Genomic DNA, 23,097 nt, shown 5'->3' on the forward strand with positions numbered 1-23,097 from the left:
GTCGCGGTTCCCCCCGCGCCCCGCTCCGAGCGCCGCTGCCCCCGCCTCGCGGGGAGCGAACATGCGACTCCGGCTCCCCGAGGAGGCCGCCGCCGGCGAGTGAGGAGCCGCCGCCCCGGCCCGGCCTGGCCCCGCCGCCCGCCCGCCCCGGCCGCAGCCGCCCCGCTTCGCCCAGGCAATGACAGCGGCTCCGGCCCCCTCCCCGCAGCAGATCAGGGACCGGCTGCTGCAGGCCATCGACCCGCAGAGCAACGTGAGTACGGCCCGCCGGGCCCCGCGGCTCCCGTGCCGGTAGCGCGGGGGGCCGCGGGCCGCGGCCGCCCGCCCGGGGCTCCCCGCCCCGCCGTCTCCCGCCGCTGTCCGAGGGGGTGCCGGGGCCCCGCGTCCGCCGCCACCGCCTCGCCTCCCGCCGGGACCGCGGCTGCGGCCGGGCTCCTCCCCGGGCACCGGAAGCCTCCGCTGCGGGCGGTAGCGGGGAGCTCCCCAGCGTCCTGCCCGCCCGGGGTCCCGCTGCCAGCGGCGCCTCGCCGCTCGCTCCCCGAGCCGGGACCGCGGGGCCGCCCCGGCGGTGGCACCGGAGGCCTCTTCCCCCTCCTCCCAGGGGGCCGCCTCCGCCCCCCGCCGCACCGCCTCCCGCCGCCGCACGACACCCCCCGGGGCCCGGCCGGCGCTGCCCGGCCATGCGGCGTGCGGCCCGGCGGCCTCCCGACGCCAGGCCGCGGCTCGGGCGCGGCCTGCAGGGGGCTCTGGGCCGGGCTCCACCGCGGCTGGCCGGGACCTTCCGGGGCGCCCACCTGTTCCTCGGCCCCTGCGGCCGCCTGCAGCCGGGGCCGTGGGGCACCCCGGGCTCCGGGGACGCCGGGAGGGCTTCGACGGTGGCTTCGGGGCTCTGGAGCGGCTTCAGCACCGAGCAGCCTCGGTCTTCGCTGTTATCCTTTCCTGCAGCGCACTAATGAGCTTATCTGCTCCTTCTGGGATGTAGTGTAAGCACAGAAGTCGGCGTATATTTTACCTGTAAGTGGCCTTAACGCTTAAGTGGCGGTTATCCAAAGTACGATTTACTCCTTTTAAGGGTTTTTTTGGCACATTAAAGCAGTTCTCCGCTTAGGTGTTTATTACTGTGAGAGGACTGCAGAGCCTGCAATCTGTCAGATTTTTGAATCTTAGATCAACAGTCACCACAGCAGGATGCAAAGGTGGGTTTGTCTTGGCCATCTGCAGTTTGTGGGGGCAGCTACGGGTGCGTCAGGCTGAACGCGTGTGTGTGTGTGTGTGTGTGTTATTCCAGGAGGCTGGGTATATGAAATGGTATTTTGGTTCTATTAAAGTCATGCCTGCTTCTGTCTGAACAATTGTTTTTTTTGTAATAGACCTGTATTGAGGTCTCACAGTAGCTAATGAAGTTATTGCCATTTGGAAACGTTCTGGAGTGGCCTGCATGTGACATGAGAACTGAAGAAAAATCACCCTGACCCTGTAGCTTCTTTAGTAGTCCCCTGTGATGTGCATTTGTCACGAGCTGCAATGCTACATGTTCGAGTAACAGTAATGAATTATAATGGTAGTTGTGGGCTTTTAAATGTCAAAGTTGTTTGAGTTTGCAGTACTTTAACGTGGATCTTGCTGAAATGTCAGTTAGTACACTTCATGAATTTTGTGTGCGCTGAATTCTCTTTTTGTGGCGGCAAATTTTTCACTTTACATTAGACCGAGTGCTAACCTAGTTTAATAAGATTCTAACAGATCTATGGTTTCTTTTAACCTCAAAACCATCAGCAGCAATGGTTACCCTAATTCTGCTGTTTCTTTCTAAAACACTGTGGCTGTGCGGAATTAAGCAGCCAGGAAATACATTTTGAGATGGATACTTTTCCCTTTCTCCATACGTTCATGTTACATTACGCTGCGAACATGCTTGCAGTTTGGTTGTGATGAGGGGGACCAGGAATAACCAGGCAGCTGTCTGCAAGGGGAAGTTAGAGCATCGGCCAATAGCTCTGCTGAGCTTCCAACAGGTCAGTAGCCCCATCAGCTGAGGAGTGATGTATGTTAAATTATAATTCTACATACTTGATACTTATCCAGGGCAATAATTGGTGGCAGAAAAATCAGCCCATTGTTTAGAAATGCCTGTAGGCAGGGGGCTGTCTTCCATTTTAACCTTTTCTGCGAAGGAGAGCAGAGGTGGTGTAGTTGAGATTCATTGTGCAGGCTTAGATCTCAGACTTTTTCCTTCAAAGCACATAGAATAAGTGGTAAACAATCAATAAAGCTACCTGTCATGCCACTTTCACGAAGGGAAGAGAAGTTTTGAACATGCTTAAAAGCAGATTCTGAATTTAATCGCACTTGGGCACCAGCATAAAAGTATAAGAAACTGTTCTGATGTTTTCCCGCAGGAAGAAGTCAATGCAGGTACGAGCTGCTGCGCTTGGCGGGTCCTCACAGAAAACTCTGGCTACTTTCTTCTGGCTTTTAGAATCTTCTCCTAAAAGAAGTGGTTGCATTCAAACTTACAGTATTCATTATTGTGATTGACTTCCTTGTTTACCAAGAAAGTCAAGCTTTGAGGCCTGGATTTCATTCAGCTTTTCAATATAATTGTTGGTGTGCTTATGTGTGTGTTTCTGGAGAGGGGAGAGGGTGAAACCGCGCTAATATTGTCAAGTGGGCAAAAAAACAGTCCAGTTTCGTGAGGTTGAGGAAGAGGCTATGGTTCTTTATAGTGCTTTACTGTGGGGCGCTGTAAATTTAAGCTTCAGTGATACGTTCTCTGATACAAACTGTTTCTCCATTGTGGATATTCATTCCAGTGTAGCTGTAAAGGTCTTTGTGGTATATACAGATCTTGGTTACCTCTGCGGTCCTGCCTTAAATTAAAAAAAAAATAGAGAGAGGTAAGTTTCCCTACCTGTGTTGAGTTGAACTAGCCAAAATAATCTTTTCCCCAAGCTTTCAGAACCTGCTTGCTTTGAGAAATCATCTTCTGTGCTGATTGTTCATCTTTATTTGGACTGCTACATAAAGCCGTGCTGACTCAGGAGCAATGTTTTAATTGTACACATGCATTTAGCACTTGAGACCCCTTCTAGTAATTGCTGCAGAATATATTTATAACTTAGTTTCACACACTTATTTCAGAATTTACACGGGTAACCTCTATTTCAAAGGAGACCTACAAGAAATAAGCTATTTTTAAAAAATTACATCATCTTGGAAGCCACCCGGGATGTCTGGTATTATGTCTTCATTTATTCAGCCTTTTCCCCTTGAAAAAACATATGGGCAAACTAATTCTGCTACATGACTTAAACACTAAGTATCAACATCAATTTCCTTCCAAAGCTTGTGCCTTAGCGAGAACGTACCACGACTCATGTTGGAGGAAAGCATGAGTTCAGTGGTACCACCCACCACGATGGGTGATACGATTTTCTTGGAGGACAATCCTTTTCCTGGAAGAGCAGTGTAGAAACAGTAACTGGTGAAGAGTGTCCGAAACCTTATTGTAGCAGTTGTGTGAGGTCTTAAAGGGGAGAGATTCCTTGGTTCTGGTAGAAGCAACGCTTTTCCCTTTGGGCTCAGTGTGCTGAGAAACCACCTCTTCCGCCAGGCAGAACACCTTTGCCTTGTTAAATTGTGCTCGGTGCTCTTCAGGGAATTTATTACCTGATGTCAGGAATAATGAGATCTGTTAGTTTTTGCTCTGTGGGAGAGCCTGTCGTTTCCAACTGGCTGTTAGAATTGTGCTTGCAATTAAATGGTTCTTCATCCTGAATATGTAGCAATCTTTTCCTGATTTTAAATATTAGACAATAATTTAATTATTTGCCATTAATAGCTCTCTGTGATGCAAACCCAGCTTTGGTTTGAGTAACAACCCATTATATGCTCACTGTGTGGTTGGAGTTGATTGTAAATCAGGCTGCCGTTCATGCAGTATCTCAGTTGGCCTTGCTGCTCAGACCTTCAGGAGAGGTCCATGATCTGAATTATTAATAATAAGTTGGTCCGTGTGTTGTAGTATGTTTAGTGCATTGGCCTGGGGTGATCTTCCAGTTAATGCATGAGTTGCATAGTTAAAGATGCTTCCATGGCTGTTTTCCATATTGATTGCCTTACCAAAGTCCTGGGAACAAGAGCCTCTATCATCAGTGATAAATACGCTTTCTAGAATTGAGTTTTAAAAGGTGGGGAGAAGGTGCAAGATACTGCTGTAATAATAGAGATGTAGAGAGTGGAGGGAGGCGGTGGTTCACTTCGGGAGGGTCTTGGTGGTTTCTTTGGATGCAGGGAAGTGTTATGTGTGGGCGAAAGTAGCCTAGGCATGGCTTTTGCTTTAGCTTTATCCTTTTCTGTGAGGCCTTAATAAGCTTATCAGTTTTGAGGAAGCTGAAGTGTGCAAAGAGGCTGGAACCTGTTGTACCTCTCACCGTTTTTGTTTATTTCCTTATTGTAGCTCGTCTTGTTTCAAGTAGCATTGCATTTTGTGCATCAAGGCAGTGGAGTGTGTTTCAGGTGTGTGGTGAAACATGCGGGGGTTGTGGCATTTCCTAATGTGTAGGGTCTGAAGTGTTGTTATCGTGTCAGTGCCGGGTTCCAGATAAAGATTTGGGCCTGTTGCAGTAAGTCCCATTGTATTCAGTTTCTTCATAATTTTAAATAACCTTAAAAGAGGATGATTGCTTTCTTTGCTGCTCTGTATTGTAAGCAGCTGGATACACTTGAATTCACCTGTTTGAGGGTGGTGGTGTAGTTAGTTTCTTGGCCTTGCTTTGCGGCTTTCCTGTCCACCTCTTTCCAAAAATAGCTTTTTTTGCTTGGTGGAAGTATATTCCCACAGTGCCTGTGATGCCTACGTACTGAGTTTGACTAGGCCAAGTTAGCGCTTGTCTGGTTAGTTGCCTGGATAGTCCTGGACAATTTGGTTTTGGTGGTAATACAGCCTGTTACTTTTTGAGAGGTTTTGCGGGGGGAGGTTAAAAACTTTTCACTTGCACAGTACCCCTTGCAGTAGTGAGACCGTTATAAAGTTTGAGGCTGCTAAGACAAAATCTGAGCAAACAAAAGTAGCTGGGAGTTTGGGTTGAGGGGTCAAAGCAAGGGGAATGCCAAATTGCCTTTCTATTGTTAATTCCTTGAAACTCCCCAGGTTGCAGTGATGATGGCAGTAGTCATTCGCTCTTAAGCTGTAATTTGAGTGTTTGTTTCAGCAGCAGTGACAATTTAAATAACACCCACTTCTTATTCCTGCTACACACGCCCATTTTATGTGTGCCGGTGCAACTATTTGCGGGATCATGTGGTGAACCGAACTGGGGAATTGATCAGGGCTTAAAAAAGAGAAGACAGTATATATTTTTTTTCCCAGGTAGTTTTTGATGTAGCTCAATTACCTGATAAAACTTACGGTGCATCACAAATAGTACTGGCACAGGTGTGGCAGCAGAATTGGGTATTAAAGTGTTTAAATAAGTATGGAAGCTGAAAAATGGAATGCCATTTGCTTCCTCGTTCTTCCTGCTGCCTTAGCAGGCTGGCTTGGGACCTCGTAGGAAGGAGGTATGTGTTACCTGTAAAAGTTAACCACACTTGTCTGTATTTTTTGAGACGAGAGTGGATGCCTTATGGTCAAGTTTCACTTGTAGAGGCTTTGTTGTCACTGTCACTTGTGCGTGGTTCACGGATGTCTGGAATCATCCCCTGTGTTCGTTGCGATGCAGTAATGCAAGGGCTCGGCACATGTTCCTGGGATAAATGCTGGGAAACTTCTTTATGGATAGTCAGGAGGATGCTTCTGAGTAGTAACTGATGAGTGAGCTTTGCAACTCAAGAGTAAACCACCTTACACTGAAGGCTGTGTGGCTAATGCTCCAAATAATCAAAAATTGAATTGTCTTGGCTTAAACTTGCATGGTTACACCAGCTGAAACTGCCAGTGGAGCTGCACCCGGCGGGAGAGCTGCTGTGACCCCCATCCGCTTCCCCACCTCCAGTTGCACGTTCCTGTTCCCTCCCTTGTGCTCACCCTGCACTGGGCCAGCCGAGGAACTCCCCTGGCCAAACCCTGCCTGAAAGGGGGCTCCTCTGGGGCCCCTTGCCCTGCCCTGGCTCGTCCTGGGCTCAGGGAGGTGGCAGCTTGGGCACAAAGCAGTAGTTGGGGGAGTGTGTGTGACAAGGAGAGGTGACGGTGGGGTAGTGGCAGCCCCAAGCGGTACAAGCTCAAGCTGTTGCAGAGCGGCACCCTCCAGCCAGACACCCCTCAGTTTGTCAGGTTTTCATTAAAGGGGATCAGGCTTTTCAAATCCAAATGATAAAGCTTTGCAGCAAGTAGCTGTCAGCGCACGCCGTAGCATGGACCCTTGGTGAGAAATGAACACTTCGATTGCTCAGAGGTTAGAGGGAGGAAGCGCTGGGAGGGAAATAACTAATCTAACACATTTTTCTTGATGTAACCATGAAGCAGTTTACTGAATGGAAGAACCAATTTTTTGTAGGTAGAATAAACACCAGGAATAATCTCTGACAGTCACCACGAACCACAGTGTGCAAAAGACAGCTGATGCGTAAGCTGCGCATCCTTCCAGGAGAGACGTGCTAAAACAAACTTCCCAGACAGCGAAGAACCCGAGGCTGCAGTTTCCCAAGTTGCTCTGACTCGGGGCAGCTGTGTTCCTGCGGCCGCTGGTGCACCCGGGACCCTGCGTGAAGCCGTTTTGGTGCACGTTGGCACACAATTAACCCAGGAAAGCCGGGAGCTGAGGCAGCTGAGCGCGGGGTCCCCGGAGGGCTGGAGGTGGGGTGGGCATGGGGTGCAGCTGGATCGGCTCCTGCTGCCGAGGCACTGCAGCCTGACGCTGGCGTGGGTGAGAGGGAAAATATTTGCTGTCAAAAGCTCCCAAGTGGGGAGAGACCCAGCCTGTGTCTTAGAAAATATGAAGACCTTCGGCTTAGCCCGTGTTTCAGAAGTCTGGACCTAGGATAGAAACTCCAGTTTGTCATTTGTTAGGGTTTTGTCCAGTAAGTTGAGGGTGAGCCCAGTTTAGGAGTGCGTAAGGTGTGGGTTATTGCCTCTCTTCGGGGTTTTTGGTATGGCCATATGACACAACAGCGCTGTCATTCTGGCACCTTTGGCTGCTGATCAAAGAAGTTTCAGAGCAGCTGAAGCTTTTTCTCACAGTATCCTGTGAGGGGAGATCCTTTTCCAGTTTCTTCAAGGAGTTGACAAGTACAGTTTTCTTTTTTCAGGAACCATGAAAGTTTCAGGATAGGGAAAGAAGGAATTGATTCTGCCTGCTGCGGAAATTTGATGTTAATTAAGAAACACTTCTTTTAAGGCATAGTTACTCCAATATATTAGATTTGGAGTTCAAATTAATGTCAGTTCTCATAAATAAAAAAACCCCATGTCTGTTTTGGCTGATAACGCTTTGCTGCTATCTTGTCTCACCCATTTTGTGCTTGGTGATAACTTCAAATAAACTTTCTTCGGTCTGTATAACATATGGTATGATGTGGCCCCACTTACGCACTTGGTGTTTAAAGAAATATTTAAGGTAAAGGTAAGTACATCACATTGTTTAATGTAAATGTAGGTTTGTTTATTCAGTATTCTAACAGCTAAATTATTTTTTCTGCAGGTAATTCATGCTTTCAGTGTTTGGAACAATATTTAAGTGCTAACAAACTGCTTTAATTTGAGGTGCAATCTGCTAAACTTAACAGCGTGTCAGTGTTTTCTGGGGCATGGCTTTCATGGGGCAGCAGTACATGCTTAAGTGTGACTGTTAATATCAAAGTATACAATTTTCAGCATGTCCAAACAGTCGGTGGTAGAAATTTCTATTGAGGAATCACTGGAAGTAAAACGTAATTAGTTCTGGTTTACTGAACAAAGTGGTTTTCTAACATAGCAGTTGGGGAGGAGAGGAATCCTACGTCCAAGTCTGTCTGTAGTATTCAGCAACATACTCAACTGGGTGTATTTTGAAACTTTGTGCTGTAAAGATGAGTGTGCAGAGGTGGAAGTCTTGTCTAAGAGTGACAGCCAGCACTTTTGTGGAGCTGCTTTCTCACTGTTTTCATGCAGAATCAGCTTGCAGAGTATCATGATTACACTGCAGGTCTAAATTGATTTTTTTTTTTTTTAAGGAGTGTAGAACTTCTGAAGGTAGAGGAGCATGGGTTTTTCCCAAGGTGGTGATGCACATTCATAACTTGTCTTCAGTGAAGAAACTTCCAGCACATCTACAACCAGTGCTGAGTTTCTGTAACTCGAGCCATCCCTTAAGCGGAGCTCTTTGAGCTGTGTAGCATGGTCAGCATGTAACACTCCTTGTGCTGTGTAAATTAATTGCATGGGAAGGAACATGGAATTTTTATGTCTGTATATAAGTTATCATCCTGAAAGTTCCAGAAAAGTTTATACCTCGATATTATAGTTTATACCTCGATATTATAGTTTATACCTCGATATTATAGTTTATACCTCGATATTATAGTTTATACCTCGATATTATAGTTTATCCTTGGAGAAACCACAGTTGATTCTTGAATAGAGTTGAGCATAGTGAGATGGAAGAGAAGATGCAAGAGGTGATGTTTCAAATGTGTTTGCAAAGGTGGGGTGCCTGCAGCTTGTGTGCTTATGGGGTAAGCACACTAGTTAAGAATCTGACTGCATCACGGAAACTCGGTCTCTGTTGTCATGTGTGTGAGTTGCAGTCTATCAAAATATGAGCTACCGAGTTTTGACTTTGTGTAGTACTCTCTTCACTGGACTTTTTAAGATGGGCTGCCAAGGGGCTTAAATGTCAGTGGGGCATTCTTAAGTGGAAATCATGAAGTTTTTTGCTACTAGATTAGAAATAACTAGCGCCAGGTTGCAGCTTCCTGAACGTTCTGTGTTTAAATGTAAATAAAATGCTGATGGGGTACTGGGTTCTTTTGTCCTGTCATGATCACACTGGACAATTGGCTCTGGAGTGGAGCTGGTCTTAAAGTAAAGTAGCCTTGTAAGCCCTGAGATGAAAGGTGGTGTGCTTATGGTCCTCTGGGGGAAGATTTTTTTTTTCCAGCCAAAGGTAGAAAACTCATTTTGTTTCCAAGTAGCTGCTAATGATTGTGCCACTGAATGGAATGGCCGAGCATTCTCGACTGATTATCAGGGGGGTCATCGCTTTCCCAACAGGTTATATTCTCGGGAGGACCTGCACAGTCTTCAGAGAACGGAGGTATTTGGAAATGGGTGACTGGCAGCAGCGTTTTATCTAGAATTTGGTGAGCAGTAATTCTAGGAGATGGGTAAATTGATTTCAGTTTTTTTGCATATCCATAAAACTTCTCTATGGTATGTGCTGATGGAAATTCTGTGTTAGTAACTGCTGTTGAAAGGATACAGTGACTTCTCTCCAAACTTGGTATTTAAAGCTTTCCCAATTCATAAGACACTTTTTCTCAGGTTTTATGAACAAATATGCCATTCTTAAATTCTCATGAGCAGTCATGCAAGCATATTGCGCTTCAATGTGATGAATTAATCAATTCCACAATGCAATGTATTCAACAGGCTCTTACCTTAGCCTCCTTTATCATCTAAGGAATCGGCTGAGAAGCTTCCCTAGCATTTTGAAAAAAGTTGGCCTGCTGTATTTAAAAGTACACCAATACGGTGATAGACATTTTTATTTTTTTACGAAAAGAGTGAAAAGTTTATATTGTGGTGATATTAGTAGGGCTTTTCTGTATTACATTCAGATATTAACTGCTCCGTATTAACAGCTCTGGGTAGATATTCCATGGGATGGGTAACATAATATTTAAGAACTTCAGAAAGCTCTTGACCCTTTGAAGCCATTCTCATCAAGTCCTTAAATGCATGTTGCATAATTTTAAATCTCCACTAGTTCTCTGGAGTGCATTAAGATTAAGCAGGTGATTGCAGAACGATTCTGTCCAGGTGATGCCTTTAAGGGTCATTCTTATAATCTAGTTCGGTGTCTGACTTTGCTCTTACCGTAACGTGGGTAGATAATAACAGTGAGCTCAGGTGAAGTGGAGAGCTGCTGTGCTGGGAGTGTCCGGCTCTGCCGGCACCCGCCTGTTGTGCATTAACTCTCAGCGTTGGCTTTTCACTTCCCTGAGTAACTGCAGTCAAAGTACAGGCTTCTGGCTGAATGAGTGGATCTCTCCTTACCATAGAAAGTACCAAGATCATGATAAATCAGAAGGGGCACATTTTAGGGCTGAATTTTCTGTATTATTCTGCCTGAATAATCAGCAAACCCTGTGTTTCTCTGTTGTTGAAATAGGACCAGTTGTTCCTGTGACTTTGATTGCACAGCAACCTCATTTTATGGCTCTCTAAATTTTTAAGCAATAATTTTGGACTTCAGTTCATGGCTTATAAATAGTAACTACCAAGATTCATCTGGTTAAAGTTTATGTATAGGTGGAAGAGGAGGAGAAATGATTATCATGTATACAATGAAACTGTATTGTGGTTAGATGTCCTTAGGACCAGTGTAGTGATTGGGTTTTTAGGGCTTGTGTGTTAGTGATGTGTTCTATGGGTGTTATTTATTGTGCTGAAATAATCTGTAGCGATTGCTGCACCTGGGGAGGGACAGGCTGCATTATTTCATACTCTTTGGTTGTGCAGCTCAACACTTGACAAGCCTCATTCTGTAAGACATGCTACGTTGTTCCACTAAATGTTAAACACGTTTGTAGCTGGCCGTGTGATTTGTGGTATTTATACCAGAAGGCAATGGATGTATAGGGCTGAGTCAAACCTAATAGTTGCCTTGGTTATTCTTGTTTTATTACGCTTTGTTTTGGCAGGACCATGCTGTTTTAGAAATGTGCTCAGGTGTTGGGATGTAGGGGGTAAGCAGGAGGTGGTTGAAATGGTGATATGAAGTGACTGCAGAGCCTGAGCGGTGAGGAGCCGCCTGCGAAGGCTGGGACAGCCTTGGGCGTTTCTTCTGGGATCCCGTTCACTCGGGGCACTGCACGTGGGAGAGTGAGCCTGCCCTCTGTGGTGGGGCAGCGAGTTTTGAAGTGTTGAATTTTGTAAGTGCTTTATAATACAAACTGCTTCATATAGTTATCTGTACGTATCTCTTTGAGAGGACAGAATTTAGAATTACTATTTTGAGTCTAGTTTGGACTAGATAGAAATGGGTGTTGCGATGTGTTTCTACTACTTGCTGTTCAGTATCTGTTCCCCAGGTGTGAATCATAGGGGTGCGTGGCTGGAAGGGACTTCATGAAGCTACGTGGTCCCTCACCTTCACTGAAGTAGCATCACCTGTATAAAACAACTCCTTCCAGACTTGTCTAATCTGTTCTTAAACCTCTGTAGTGGCTATGGAAACTATTTGAGAGCTTATTTGAGTGCATTGGTAGCTCTCTGGTTATTCCTAATATGTAATCAGCCTTGTTGCAAATTAGGCCAGTGAGCATGAAAACAGTTGATCACCATTTTCTTTATTATGACTAATAATGCATAGGGAGGCTTATTTCAAGCTTTGTGTGTCTCCTCCCTATTTTTTTCAATGCTGCGTGAACTGAGTACTTAAACTTTTTCTTATTAACCATGTTTTCAAAACCTCTTATCACTGCTCTCCTCTGAACTCCTCATTGTATACATTCTTCTTGAGCTGTGGCGCCTTGAGATGAACATGTAATTCCAGCTGAATTTGATTCCTATACCATTCCGTATCAGTATAGTGCTGAGTGAAAAACAAGACTAAAATTATCTTGCTTGCAGCATGCCGTGGTAGCTACCATTGAGACTGTGTGCTGCCCTGCTGTGACAATGACTGCCTGGCTTTGTGGTCCGCAGTGCCCACTCCTCTTCTTACTCTGTTCCCTTATCTTGAATTTGTGCCCCACATGTCTTTCCAGTTTAATAGTATTTCATGTAACTAACCTTCACTTAACTGCTGGGCTTTTTAAATCAGGCTAATAAATTTGTTCCCAAAAAAGGTTTTGCCCAACTTCATGGTCTGGTGGTTTGGGGTTTTTTGTGGGGGGGCTGGAAAAAGAAGTGTGTGTGGGGGTCACGTTGCAGTGAGTCTTCTATGTTTCGTATACACCTGAGGGGTAGGCACTACAGGTACAATTCTTATGATATTATACAAAATGTTTAGTAAATGTTGAAGTTGACAGACAATTATTCCTCTCTGTAGTAACAAGAATGTCTTCCAATTATTGGCTAATAAATATGAATGGAGAAAAGTGTTATACTGTTGACTGTTTTCTATTTGCCTTAAAGACCTCTTCCTGTAGAGCAGGAAGACTTCCCTCCATGTGCCACTGCTGTTCTGTGAACTGGTTATGTTCTGGGCGTGCGTCTTGTCTCCATAGTCTGTATATCACTGCCTCTTATATCTTACCTTCTAAATGACTCCACCGATGGGTACCCCTTTCATTGGGTGGTTTCCCCTGCCTTGCCGAAGTGTGGAGTGTTTTCCTGCTATGTCAGGGGCCTCTGCCAGGGTTAGACGTCTCCTTTGGAGTGCACCACGTAGAGAAGAGCTAGAGCGATGGCACTTATCAACCGCTGTGGATTTGTGTCTCGAGGCTGTTTGTAACTGCCGGGGCAAACTGTGTTTTCTGCTGGCAAACTCCTCTTGATCTCTTGGCTGATCTAAGTCTCTCTACACCTTACTTACGTGCGTATATACTGCCAAAAGGTAACAGAGGGCTAAACTGTTGTCTCGCTCAAGTGAAATATTTCAGGTCTGCTGATTTCTTCGCAATGCGGTGTTTTGTTGGAATCTGACCTTACTCGTGTTTGATGATCCTGGCTTTGTAAAGTATATATGGGAAGGTATCTGGATGATGTTACTTTACCATTAAATAAAGCCTAAGTACAAATAAAATATATGCGAATTGTTTTGACTCTTTAAATTAGACCTGGAAATTTTAAATCCAGCGGTAAGGATGAGTGCTTGCTGTGCCTAGCCACTTTTTTGACTGTTCTTGGTGGTCAAGGAGCATTTCTTCTACCTGTTGTTTTGCAGCACAAATTTCTGATCAGTTTTCAAAGCATGGACTCCAACTGAATTTCTCTGTCATGGAAGATACTCTCAGTGGATGACTTTGAACCCAAATCATTGATTCCTTCATGTTTAAAGATCTGCTTTACTAAATACTATTAGAAAACTCACCTCCACCTTTAAGAATATCTTTTGTGTCCTGGTGAATACTTGAACTCTGCTTAGCAAACTGACTTTCAAACATTTTCAATAATTATGAACAAAGTAGTGCATGGTCATCTTTTTGGTATGTCATTTCTGTGAATAGTATCTCGTGTACCCTATCTTTAGACAACATCATGTCACATTGCGGGTAGGGGAAACTGTTAATAGATCAGTTGCAAGGGAACTGAACTAAATACCAGCAGGTTGTAACCTGAATTCTAACTTTGTGTGTTTGGTCTGTATCTTTGAAAAAATGACATTATAGTTTACTGTTCATGGTATGTATTGTTAGTGTCTGGTATCTAATGCGTCCTATATGAAGTGCTAAATAAACGCTATACTGCTGTATTTCCATTGCCACGTTTAAATAAAGCCTACTATGAATAGCAACTTTTCTCTTCTTACTTCTTATTCCATGTTTCAGATTATTATGCAATGAAGTAGCTTTTATACAAATGCAGTGCTGGGGGCAAGATCTGACACTGATCAGAGACCCCAGTCCGGGGCAGGAATTGGTGTTTAGATGCAGGTAATCACTGCCCTGCTTTGGAGAAAATAAATGCGAGCGGATGACGTTGCTCGTGGTGCTGTTGCTGTACCTCCTTTTGGATCAGCTCTGCCTTCCTGGCAATTTCAGCAATATTGACCTCGAAGCCGGCATCTTCTTGAACGTTATCCTGCACTACCTAAGGCTATACGTGGCCCATAGATATATGACAGTTTTTTATAACTACCCAATAAAATGCTGCTGTCCCTAGGAGCAGGGGGAAGACAATGAAAAATGGAACAAATGCTCCTGTGAACTTCTGTATAGACCATACTGCATTTCTTGTATTAATTGCCAGCAGAAGACACCAACTTGGCAATAGAGATCTGGATTTGTATCTGTAGTAAAGATAGAAAGATGTGTTTAGTCTTCCACGGTGGGCCCACTTCTCTGCTTGCTTTTGTAAAATGGCTTCGGTACTACAGGTGGGAAAATGTTGTGAAAGTACTTTCTTTGAAACTAGCAAAATATTGAGTATTTATAGCATATTCTGAGGAAGTAAGTTGAAGTGTGATGACGAATACATTCTCTCAAAGCCAGTGTCTTCTGATATATCTGTATAGTCTGTTTGAAAATGCCTACAATGGAGTCAGATTATTGATTATTATAACCTGTGATATCAGGAGGATAATAGGGTTACAGTTTGGTTTTAGCAGTTTCAGCAATTAGGGACTCTAGACATACTAGGCCAAGTTTCAATACCCTTTAGGAACTTTTAAAGGTGCTAATGTGACCCATATGGATGATGATACTGTGTCGAAAGATGCCTTTTAGTGCTGTTATGTGAGCTTTATGCAAGTGATTAAAAAGAGCCTTTCTAGCCAGAATCCAGTAGGATGGGAATCTGTATGAGCAGTTTCACTGCAATTTTTTTGTAATTGTGCACCCTAGCTCTCAGGTTTTCATGTTACAAGGAAATACCTGCTCCTTCTCCTACTCCAGGCCTGTATAACTGTCTCAGCAACATCATCCTTGCTAACTCAGATCTGGTTTGTCATCTGTCATGGTCTAGTCATGCATGCAAAGATCTTTAGGAACATCCCTGTGAAACATTTAAAAAAAAAAAAATTTGCTTTATTCAAATGACTGCAATTGAATGTTTCTGTAACATTTGTTTCTTAGGCAGCAGTGGAGTGAGATGCAGGTTGTCCTGTGTGTCGAGGCAGTCCTGAGGAGGAAAGAAAAGTGTTACATCAGTGCTCATTTTGTGTTTTCTATTTGGACTGGTCTGTAGATGAAGGAAGGGAATCAAAGCATAACATTTGAGTGTGCTAGTCCAACGTAAAACGCGTCCCAGCACGTGGAAACGGTGATACCAGCTCATGTGCGGATGCTGAGTTTGCTGCTATTTTCAAATCTACCGGGGAAGGAGGCAGTAGAATTGGAGGTGGCAGGGAAAAGCTGTACATTAAACTTCCCAGACCCAAACACACCTTTTATCCTTTTAAACTGCTGTGTTACACTTACCCTGAAGTTAGTTACTGAATTGTTCTTGATTTAGAAAAACTAAAATGGGATTAAGATGGCAGTTAAAAAAAAGGAAATTAACCTGCTTGATCTTTTCCAGAGAGTTCAGAAACCCATGCTTTCGTCTGAGGCTGTAGTAAAAACATTTAGTGCTTAACTTGGAAGATATCTCAGATGCCAGTAGTAAGCTCCAGAGTATGGCTGAATGACTTAAGGAGACTTGCGTGGAATAAATAAGATTTGTTTTCTGTGACTGTCATTAGGGTTGGCTGGAAAGGATTATTGTAGATGACTCAAAGCAGATGTTCTCCAGTAAACTTTCGAGTGAATTAGTCTGTGTGCCAGTCAATCTTCACAACATGGGAATAGCATGGGATAATTTGAAATGCCGTATAAATTATTCTTAGCTGTTTTCTGCAAGCTCCTAAATGCGAGGTCCTGGGGTTGCTTCATGGAAGTTCTTGTTTTGGGGTGGTAGTAACGGGTTGCCGGGTAAGTAGACAAAGGCAAATAGAAACTAAAACGATGTGCAAGTTCCTGAGATGCTGACTTACGCAACTGTACTCTTAACCAGTGTCTGAAGAGAGCAAGGTTGCCAAACTCCCTCGTCCCACTCTGCTTTATGTTACTTTGCCTATCTGCTGTGTAGGCAATAAGCGCTTTTCATAGCAGCTTGCGTTAATAAATTATCATTTCTGGTGCTGCTCAAAGTAGGATGATGTCCTGGTAGGTTTTGTAACTTCAGTCTCATGTCAGTTATGTGACAATATATTAATTTTATTAAGCCAGTAACAGATGGTTTAAGGTAAAGATACTGGTGTGCAATACTGGTGTGCTGCTGTTATCGAAATACTGGTGTGCTGCTGTTACCGAAATACTGGTGTGCTGCTGTTATCGAAATAGGTGTCTTCACATTGAGTAGATGATACTTCAGGTGTTTTGGGGAGGTCATCTTGTTTTCGTCATAGTGTTTAACTATACCACAAGAAATTTCATAGTCTATATTATTTTGGAATAGGTGAATATGATTTTTATTATAAGCTTCTCTTTATGGCAGTTTGGGTGAAGCATTCCAAGAAAACTACACAAAACTACTGGGGAAGGGTGGAGAAGTTGTTGAACCGGCCTGAACATTTTATTGGGTTTTTTTTAAGAACTACGCTTCCCTGCAGGTCAAAAAGAAGGAAGAAATGAGAGGAGCTTCTTGCAGTTGATCTCGAGTGGGAGCCTTCGTGCTCCTTGCAGCGATTGCTTCAGTGCGACAGCATGTTTTCAATTGGTTTGCTGTCTTAATTGGCACCATGTGTCCCTCAAAGGAGGGAATGAAGTAACAGTCTATCGGTCTTGGTGTAGACCTGGTCTCGGTAGGTGATTCAGCATTCGGGGGCATCCTTAGGTATACTGAACAAAGGCAAAGCTGTTACTGGAAACTCCCTGGCCAATTTCATCTTTCTGTAGGTGTGGATATATACACGAGCGTATCAGTTTCCCCATCTTGACCTTTTGATAGACTAATAATCCTTTTTTGCCATCGGTTTGTCATTTAGATCATGAATATTTGGGGATTACCAGTAACTGCAAAAATAATTGGTATTATTGGTGTGTGCAATACACAGAGCCTTTTTGCACCCTGGTAATTCATAGTCTAAAGTATGTGTTGGGAAGGAGAGTATCATGTTTTGCAAGTCTAAAAATGTTTGTCTGGAAACTCCCAGAATTGAGCATTAGCTATTCTAAGTGCTCTGGTTCTAGAAACTGAAAAAAAAAAAAAAAACAAAACCCAAACCAACCCTGGTGTTATGTATTACTTAAACTGTGGTGCTAAATCATCCTTCCTAGCCACGGAGGGCAGTGCAAGGATCAAAACATGGAAGAAAGTTTTCCTTTCTTCACTTCACTGAAGTGAAATAGTAAGAACTAAAATATGTCAAAATACGTGCTGTTGCCGCTTTGAAGCTTAAGTGGAGTTTTACCAGACCTGACCGGATGGTAGGGCTTTAAATATCTGCATAGGCATTGTAGGTCAGTGAAGAAAGAACCATGACAAATTAATTCATCTTTGGTCTGAAGTTGGTGTTACAACCTGTAAGAGTTATAATCATTCAAAGCTTATATAGACTTTAAATGTAAGTTTGATAAAAGTAAATCTAAAAATCAGGCAAAGTGTTTAATTGCTGGCAGCTTTATCCGAGTATCTCCAACATTAAGCAATCCCGCTGTGATGGGAAAAACATTGTCTATGCGCAAGATTTTGTGAAAGGAGGGGACTTGAGCTCCTGATTCTCCTGTTGTGTCTTAATAGAAGGGTAGAATTGACTTGAAAAAGCTAATTCTTACAAACTTGCAGTCTTTTTAAAATGAAGAATCTTGCAGCGGAGTGCGTGGCTGGGAGGGTAGAGCTACCTGATTATGCTCCTGATAAGACTTCAGGATAATGTGGGATCCCTGCAGAGGTTCTTGCTGAGAGATTTGTCTCAGATGCAGTTCATGTCCAGTTGAGTCACAAATGCAATTAAGCAATAAATGAGACTGTGATTCAAGTTTTCCTTTGCTTATCTTTTAAATCTATCTACAAAGGTGAATTAGAAGTTCCAGGTTTTGGTGCTCTTAACACCAGGTAATGGAAATATGGATCTCTCTGTAGTCTGGGGTTTCTCACAGAAATTATTAAAATCCCACTTGTGCTTAACATCTACAGATTGTAGCAACTGCTTTTGTGTGGAGCTCACTCATGCACACACAAACGTTGCAGCGAAGCCCATCAGAATATCTGATAGGCGCTTTGTTAATGTGATGTGAATTTCTGCAGCTACTCCTCACCGTCTTACACAGCGGGAAATACAATTCTAGGATGCGTGGGGAGTTTTCAGGGTGGCTGCTGGGGAGCCGTGGCCACCTCCCGCGCCCGGTCCGGCGGGTGCTGGGCGATGGTCTGAGGACACCTACTGGGCGCTGCCTTTGCTTCCGCTGCTGCTCAGCTTGGAGGAGTTCATACCTGCGCCTTCAGACTGGCGGGGTGTAGCTGCAGGAAGCATCGCTATTGTGAAGAAAATTGTAGAACGGTGACTTGTGTAAATCGAAAGCAGTGCCGAAAGGAATTGATTTCTGATTTGACTTGTTGCTCTGCTTGGTCCACTCGGCACTTAAGTTTCCAGTTAGGCTGTAGGACTGTTAACTAATACCTTGGCTACGGGTCGCAGAACTTTGCTAGTAAGTCACGCTGGTTTTATTGCTAATGTTTCTTTTAGTTTTACCTAAGAGTGTGTTTGTTACCGCTCCTGCAGTTTCCAACTAGGTCAGTAAAGTGTCCTTGTCCCTATTCTTTGAACAGTCAGCTCCCCAAAGCCAGACAGTGTGATAGCAATTTTGTGATTAATGCTTCCAGCAATTATAAAGTGGAAGGTCTTAACTTACACTTGATAACTCAGACCTGTACACGAAACATGAAGTGACTTTGTCTTCTTTGTTGCAGATCCATAACATGGTGGCAGTGCTGGAAGTGATCTCCAGCCTGGAGAAATATCCCATTACCAAAGAGGCACTTGAGGTATGTCACCCTCTGAACATTACTTGATTTTTATGTGTATAAAAGGGCTTTTTTTGCCTATCTGATTTCCATAAGAGCTTTTCTTGAAACAATAGGTTGATTGCAAAGGATTCACAATTAAGATATTATTTTGTCCCTCTCGTGCTGCTTCTGACATCTCAGTGCATACACAGTGATTCTTTCTGGATTTAGATCAGTGTTCTGTGCAGCACAGTTCCTGTTTGTTTAGGGCACTAAATTAATCATTACTTGCTACTGATTAATTCTGTTGCATTCGGCAACATCACTCTGCTTGCTGAAGTACTGGTCACCTTTTTAGATGTTTGGTGCCCAAGCACCAAAGAATCTGAAATAGCAATATAGTTACTCTGTGTCTATAGAATTAATCTTAAATTCAGTTAAGCAAGTTTCAATGCCTGATCTAGTTGGTGAGATTAGGTGTGTTAAAAGCTGCAGTATCAGGTGGGATAGCTGCAGTCTCGCTGGCCACTCTTAGAAACAGAGCCCAAAGAAGCTAAATTATAAAATTTTTTCAATCTTTATATTGAAATTATTGGTGTTACTTGCTTTTAACTATTGCTTAATTATAACTCCAGCTGTATTTCAACATATGTATCACAACATATTCCATATTTCTCTCACAGTCTGGTCTATGTTTTCCTTTGAAGTGCTTTTCTTAAGTAATCCGACTTGTGGAACAATTCTTTGTTCTCAAATGTGCTTTGGGAACAATCAAACACTTCCTTCCGCTTATGAAACCACTTTGGGACACCCTAGGAACGCTTGTTTAAATCGGTCTTTCATACCCTTTCAAGATACTGGGGAGTGAAGGGAGAGGAGAGATGGAGGAAGAAGGTAGGACGTAAGTCGCGCCCTGGCTAGTCAGGTTTGTGAAATGGAGATTTTTATTGTCAGTGTATTATGGTAACAGGTGAAGATTCTGGAATTTTTTCTCTTGCCTTTTTCTGCAGATCTTATACTTTCATTGCGATAAACACGCACCTTTTCTGCCTTGGGTGCTGCGTTTCCCCTCGAATCCGAGCTTGCACCTTTATTCTCAAGATTCTTGCTGATTAAAGAATTCCTTTCGATAATTTTCACGGCTACTGGCTCTGGTGCTTTAGCCAGGGAATAAAGACAGGGTGACTTGAAACCTACAGTAGGTTTCATGTTGCGTGGCAGAGCACTGGACCAACTGGACTGATCCTTTCCAGAAAGATTAATTCAAGACTTAGATCTTTAGCGGTTTTTAACTAGGTATTTCTTAGGGTAAGCATTACAAAGCAGAAATGTACCTTAAGAATTCTGTTTAGAACGATACCTGTTTGTAAACCAACTTTTCTTTCTTCATAGGAAACGAGACTTGGGAGGCTTATCAATGAGGTGAGGAAGAAGACATCCAATGAGGAACTTGCCAAACGTGCCAAGAAATTGTTGCGGAATTGGCAAAAGTTGATAGAACCTGTAACCCAGAATGAACCAGTGCCAAGGGGGTTGCCGAATCCACCTGGATCAGCAAATGGTGGTGCTCACAACTGCAAACCAGAAGCGCAGCTTCCTGCTGTGGCTGGATCCAAGCCAATCAGCGAATTGAAAAGCAGGAATGATATACAGAAACTAAATTCTCCAAAACCAGAGAAACTGGGAAATCGGAAAAGGAAAGGTGAACACAGGGACGGGCATCAGGGCCCTCCTCCCCCAAAAGTCTCCAAAGCTAGTCATGAAGTATTACAAAACTCTTCACCCCCTCCAACAAATGGAATTGGAGGTAGTCCTGAAAATTTTCCTAGTCCTGTAGACATAAATCTACATGCAGGGCCTGAAAGCAGCAGGACAGAACTCAGTGAAAACGATAAACACAGTAAGATCCCAGTAAATGCTGTAAAACCTCACACCAGTTCTCCAGGACTTGTAAAACCTTCAAGCACTTCCTCGTTATTAAAGACTGCAGTGCTTCAGCAGCATGATAAATCGGAAGAAACCACAGGACCGCACCAACCTAAGAGTCCTCGCTGTTCCTCGTTTAGCCCTAGAAACGTTAGGCATGATACTTTTGCTCGGCAGCATACTACGTACTCACCAAAGGATTCAATGCCTAGTCCATCTCAAAGGTCTCAGTTCTTAGATACTGCACAGGTGCCGTCACCGCCACCATCCTTGATGCAACCATCGACACCTCCGATGCCAGCAAAAAGACTGGAGTTCTCTCAGCAATCAGTAACTGAGGTATCTCAGCACTGGCAGGAGCAGCAGGTACCGTCTGAAAGCCAGCACAGGCATACAGCAGGGACACTTCAACAGCACCCATCTCCCAGCTGCAAAACCAGCTCCCACCCTGGGGAATCTCTCACGCCACACCTGGGCTTTTCACAGGACACTTCAAAAATGGACAGTGATGATGCTGCTTCAGGTTCCGATAGTAAAAAGAAGAAAAGGTACCGACCCAGAGACTATACGGTCAACTTGGACGGGCACGTGACAGAAGGGGGTGTGAAACCTGTGAGATTAAAAGAGAGAAAACTCACTTTTGATCCCATGACAGGACAGATAAAACCTTTAACACAGAAAGATCCTTTGCAGGTAGAAATCCCTGCACTTACTGAACAGCACAGGACAGAAACGGAAAAGCAGGAGCAAAAACCCAACCTGCAAAGCCCTTTTGAACAAACGAACTGGAAAGAATTATCCAGAAATGAAATCATTCAGTCATATTTAAACAGACAGAGTAGCTTGCTGTCTTCGTCAGGAGTACAGACTCCAGGAGCTCACTACTTCATGTCTGAATATTTAAAGCAGGAGGAAAGCACTAGAAAAGAGGCTAGAAAGACTCATGTTCTAGCTCCTAACAGCAAACCTACAGACTTGCCTGGGGTCACAAGAGAGGTCACGAGTGATGACCTCAACAGAATATGTGAACATAACTGGCCAGGCGTGAACGGTTGTTATGACACACAGGGTAACTGGTATGATTGGACACAGTGCATATCTTTAGATCCACATGGGGATGATGGTAGATTGAACATCCTGCCTTACGTCTGCCTAGACTGAGTACAGTTTTGCTAAAAATGCTTTTACATCTGCAGTTAGCAACAATGGCAGACACTATGCCACTTAAAGATGGAGAAAGCCTCCTGTCCTGGACAAACAGGCCCAACGAGCAGAGGGTGTGAGGGAGCTGGTTCTTTACAGCTCTTTCCTTTAAATTCTCCTTTTGTGAAATGCTGCTACCAGTTTACTAACAATTGCAAAGGAAGGCATACGAAGGTTGATAAATTGAGTTCAAAACTCTATAGCGAGCCAGCTATAAAAAAGTGTTAGTCCCCAAGAAGTCAAGAGGATTTCCAGCACTTTCTGAATGCCGGAATCTTATTACAGGCAGGTACAGAGAAAATTGTGGAAGTTACCTTAACAAAATATGCATCTATTTATTTGACTTGATTTGGGTTTTTATTTGGCAGTGAGATATTCGAGAGACAATGTGCAAAAACTGTAGTTTTATTTGTATCACATCTCTGAACATGATTGCGTTTTTTTAAAGTCATGTGGTACGGAGATTGGGTTTTAAACAGCAGGTGTTGCACTGCAGGCTGGGAGACCAGCTTCAGCTCAACATTCCATAGGCATCCACATATTTTAGTCTGGTTTCAGTTTAAATCCAGTCTCTGAGAAATGCTGCAAAAACTAGATGTTTAATGATATTTTTGATCCCACCACCACCAGCCAAATATTTTTCCTCCTTTTCCCTTCCTGCAAACTTCTAGGAAAAAAAAAAAAGAAGAAAAATCACCTTTTCTAGAGTCTAAATGTAATGAGGGTGCTACAAGTTTGTAACTGTACTGTGAGAGGGAAAAAGGAAGCCTGTTTGTATGCTGGAAATATACTTGTTACCATTCCTTTAGATATTGTTTGCCTTATGGATATCCATCATAAACGCAATTTGCAAAAACAAAGAGCCTTAGTGAATGTACAGTACCTAGACTTCTGTGTTCTTGGGATGCAGAAGGGAGCAACTTTGCTATTTGGTCCTTTAAGTGGACACATTGTGATATAAATGTGGAAATAAAAAAAATTTGCACAAAACAGTTTGTGAATTATTTATACTTAACTCATTTTTTTTTCAAGTTTGCTCAGTTCAGACCAGCTAAGTGATCATCGACACTGAGAATCCGTCGGAGCGGTGTGGTGCAGCTGAATCCCATCCGACGCTGTCGAAAGCAGCTGGCTGTTAGGGATATACAAGATGTCTTCCAAGTACGTTGGTGGTATTCAGTCGCACAGGTTGGATTATTTTTTTCGCTCTGGTTGCATCCAGGGTCTGGAGACTG

The 23,097-nt window shown here is 43.7% G+C and overlaps 1 protein-coding gene across 3 annotated transcripts; it reads left to right on the forward strand.

Annotated features, from left to right (window-relative positions):
- The first annotated feature begins 23 nt into the window (after positions 1-23).
- MED26 (mediator complex subunit 26) lies at positions 24-22,963 on the forward strand. Of its 3 annotated transcripts, XR_007767676.1 has the most exons (4): positions 24-253; positions 18,698-18,772; positions 20,126-22,151; positions 22,895-22,963. XR_007767676.1 is itself a non-coding variant. In XM_050910544.1 (3 exons), exons 1-3 carry the CDS (start codon positions 179-181, stop codon positions 21,818-21,820), a joined length of 1,845 nt encoding a protein of 614 aa, XP_050766501.1. In that variant the 5' UTR covers positions 24-178; the 3' UTR covers positions 21,821-22,843. The 3 variants fall into 3 exon arrangements, 2 of the variants coding, with proteins under 2 accessions (XP_050766501.1, XP_050766502.1); XM_050910544.1 differs by lacking the exon at positions 22,895-22,963 and having other exon boundaries at positions 20,126-22,843; XM_050910545.1 differs by lacking the exons at positions 24-253; positions 22,895-22,963 and adding an exon at positions 7,547-7,562 and having other exon boundaries at positions 20,126-22,843.
- The last annotated feature ends 134 nt before the right edge of the window (positions 22,964-23,097 follow it).

This window comes from Gymnogyps californianus, chromosome 24, assembly GCF_018139145.2.
Source record: "Gymnogyps californianus isolate 813 chromosome 24, ASM1813914v2, whole genome shotgun sequence".
Classification (NCBI taxonomy): domain Eukaryota; kingdom Metazoa; phylum Chordata; class Aves; order Accipitriformes; family Cathartidae; genus Gymnogyps; species Gymnogyps californianus.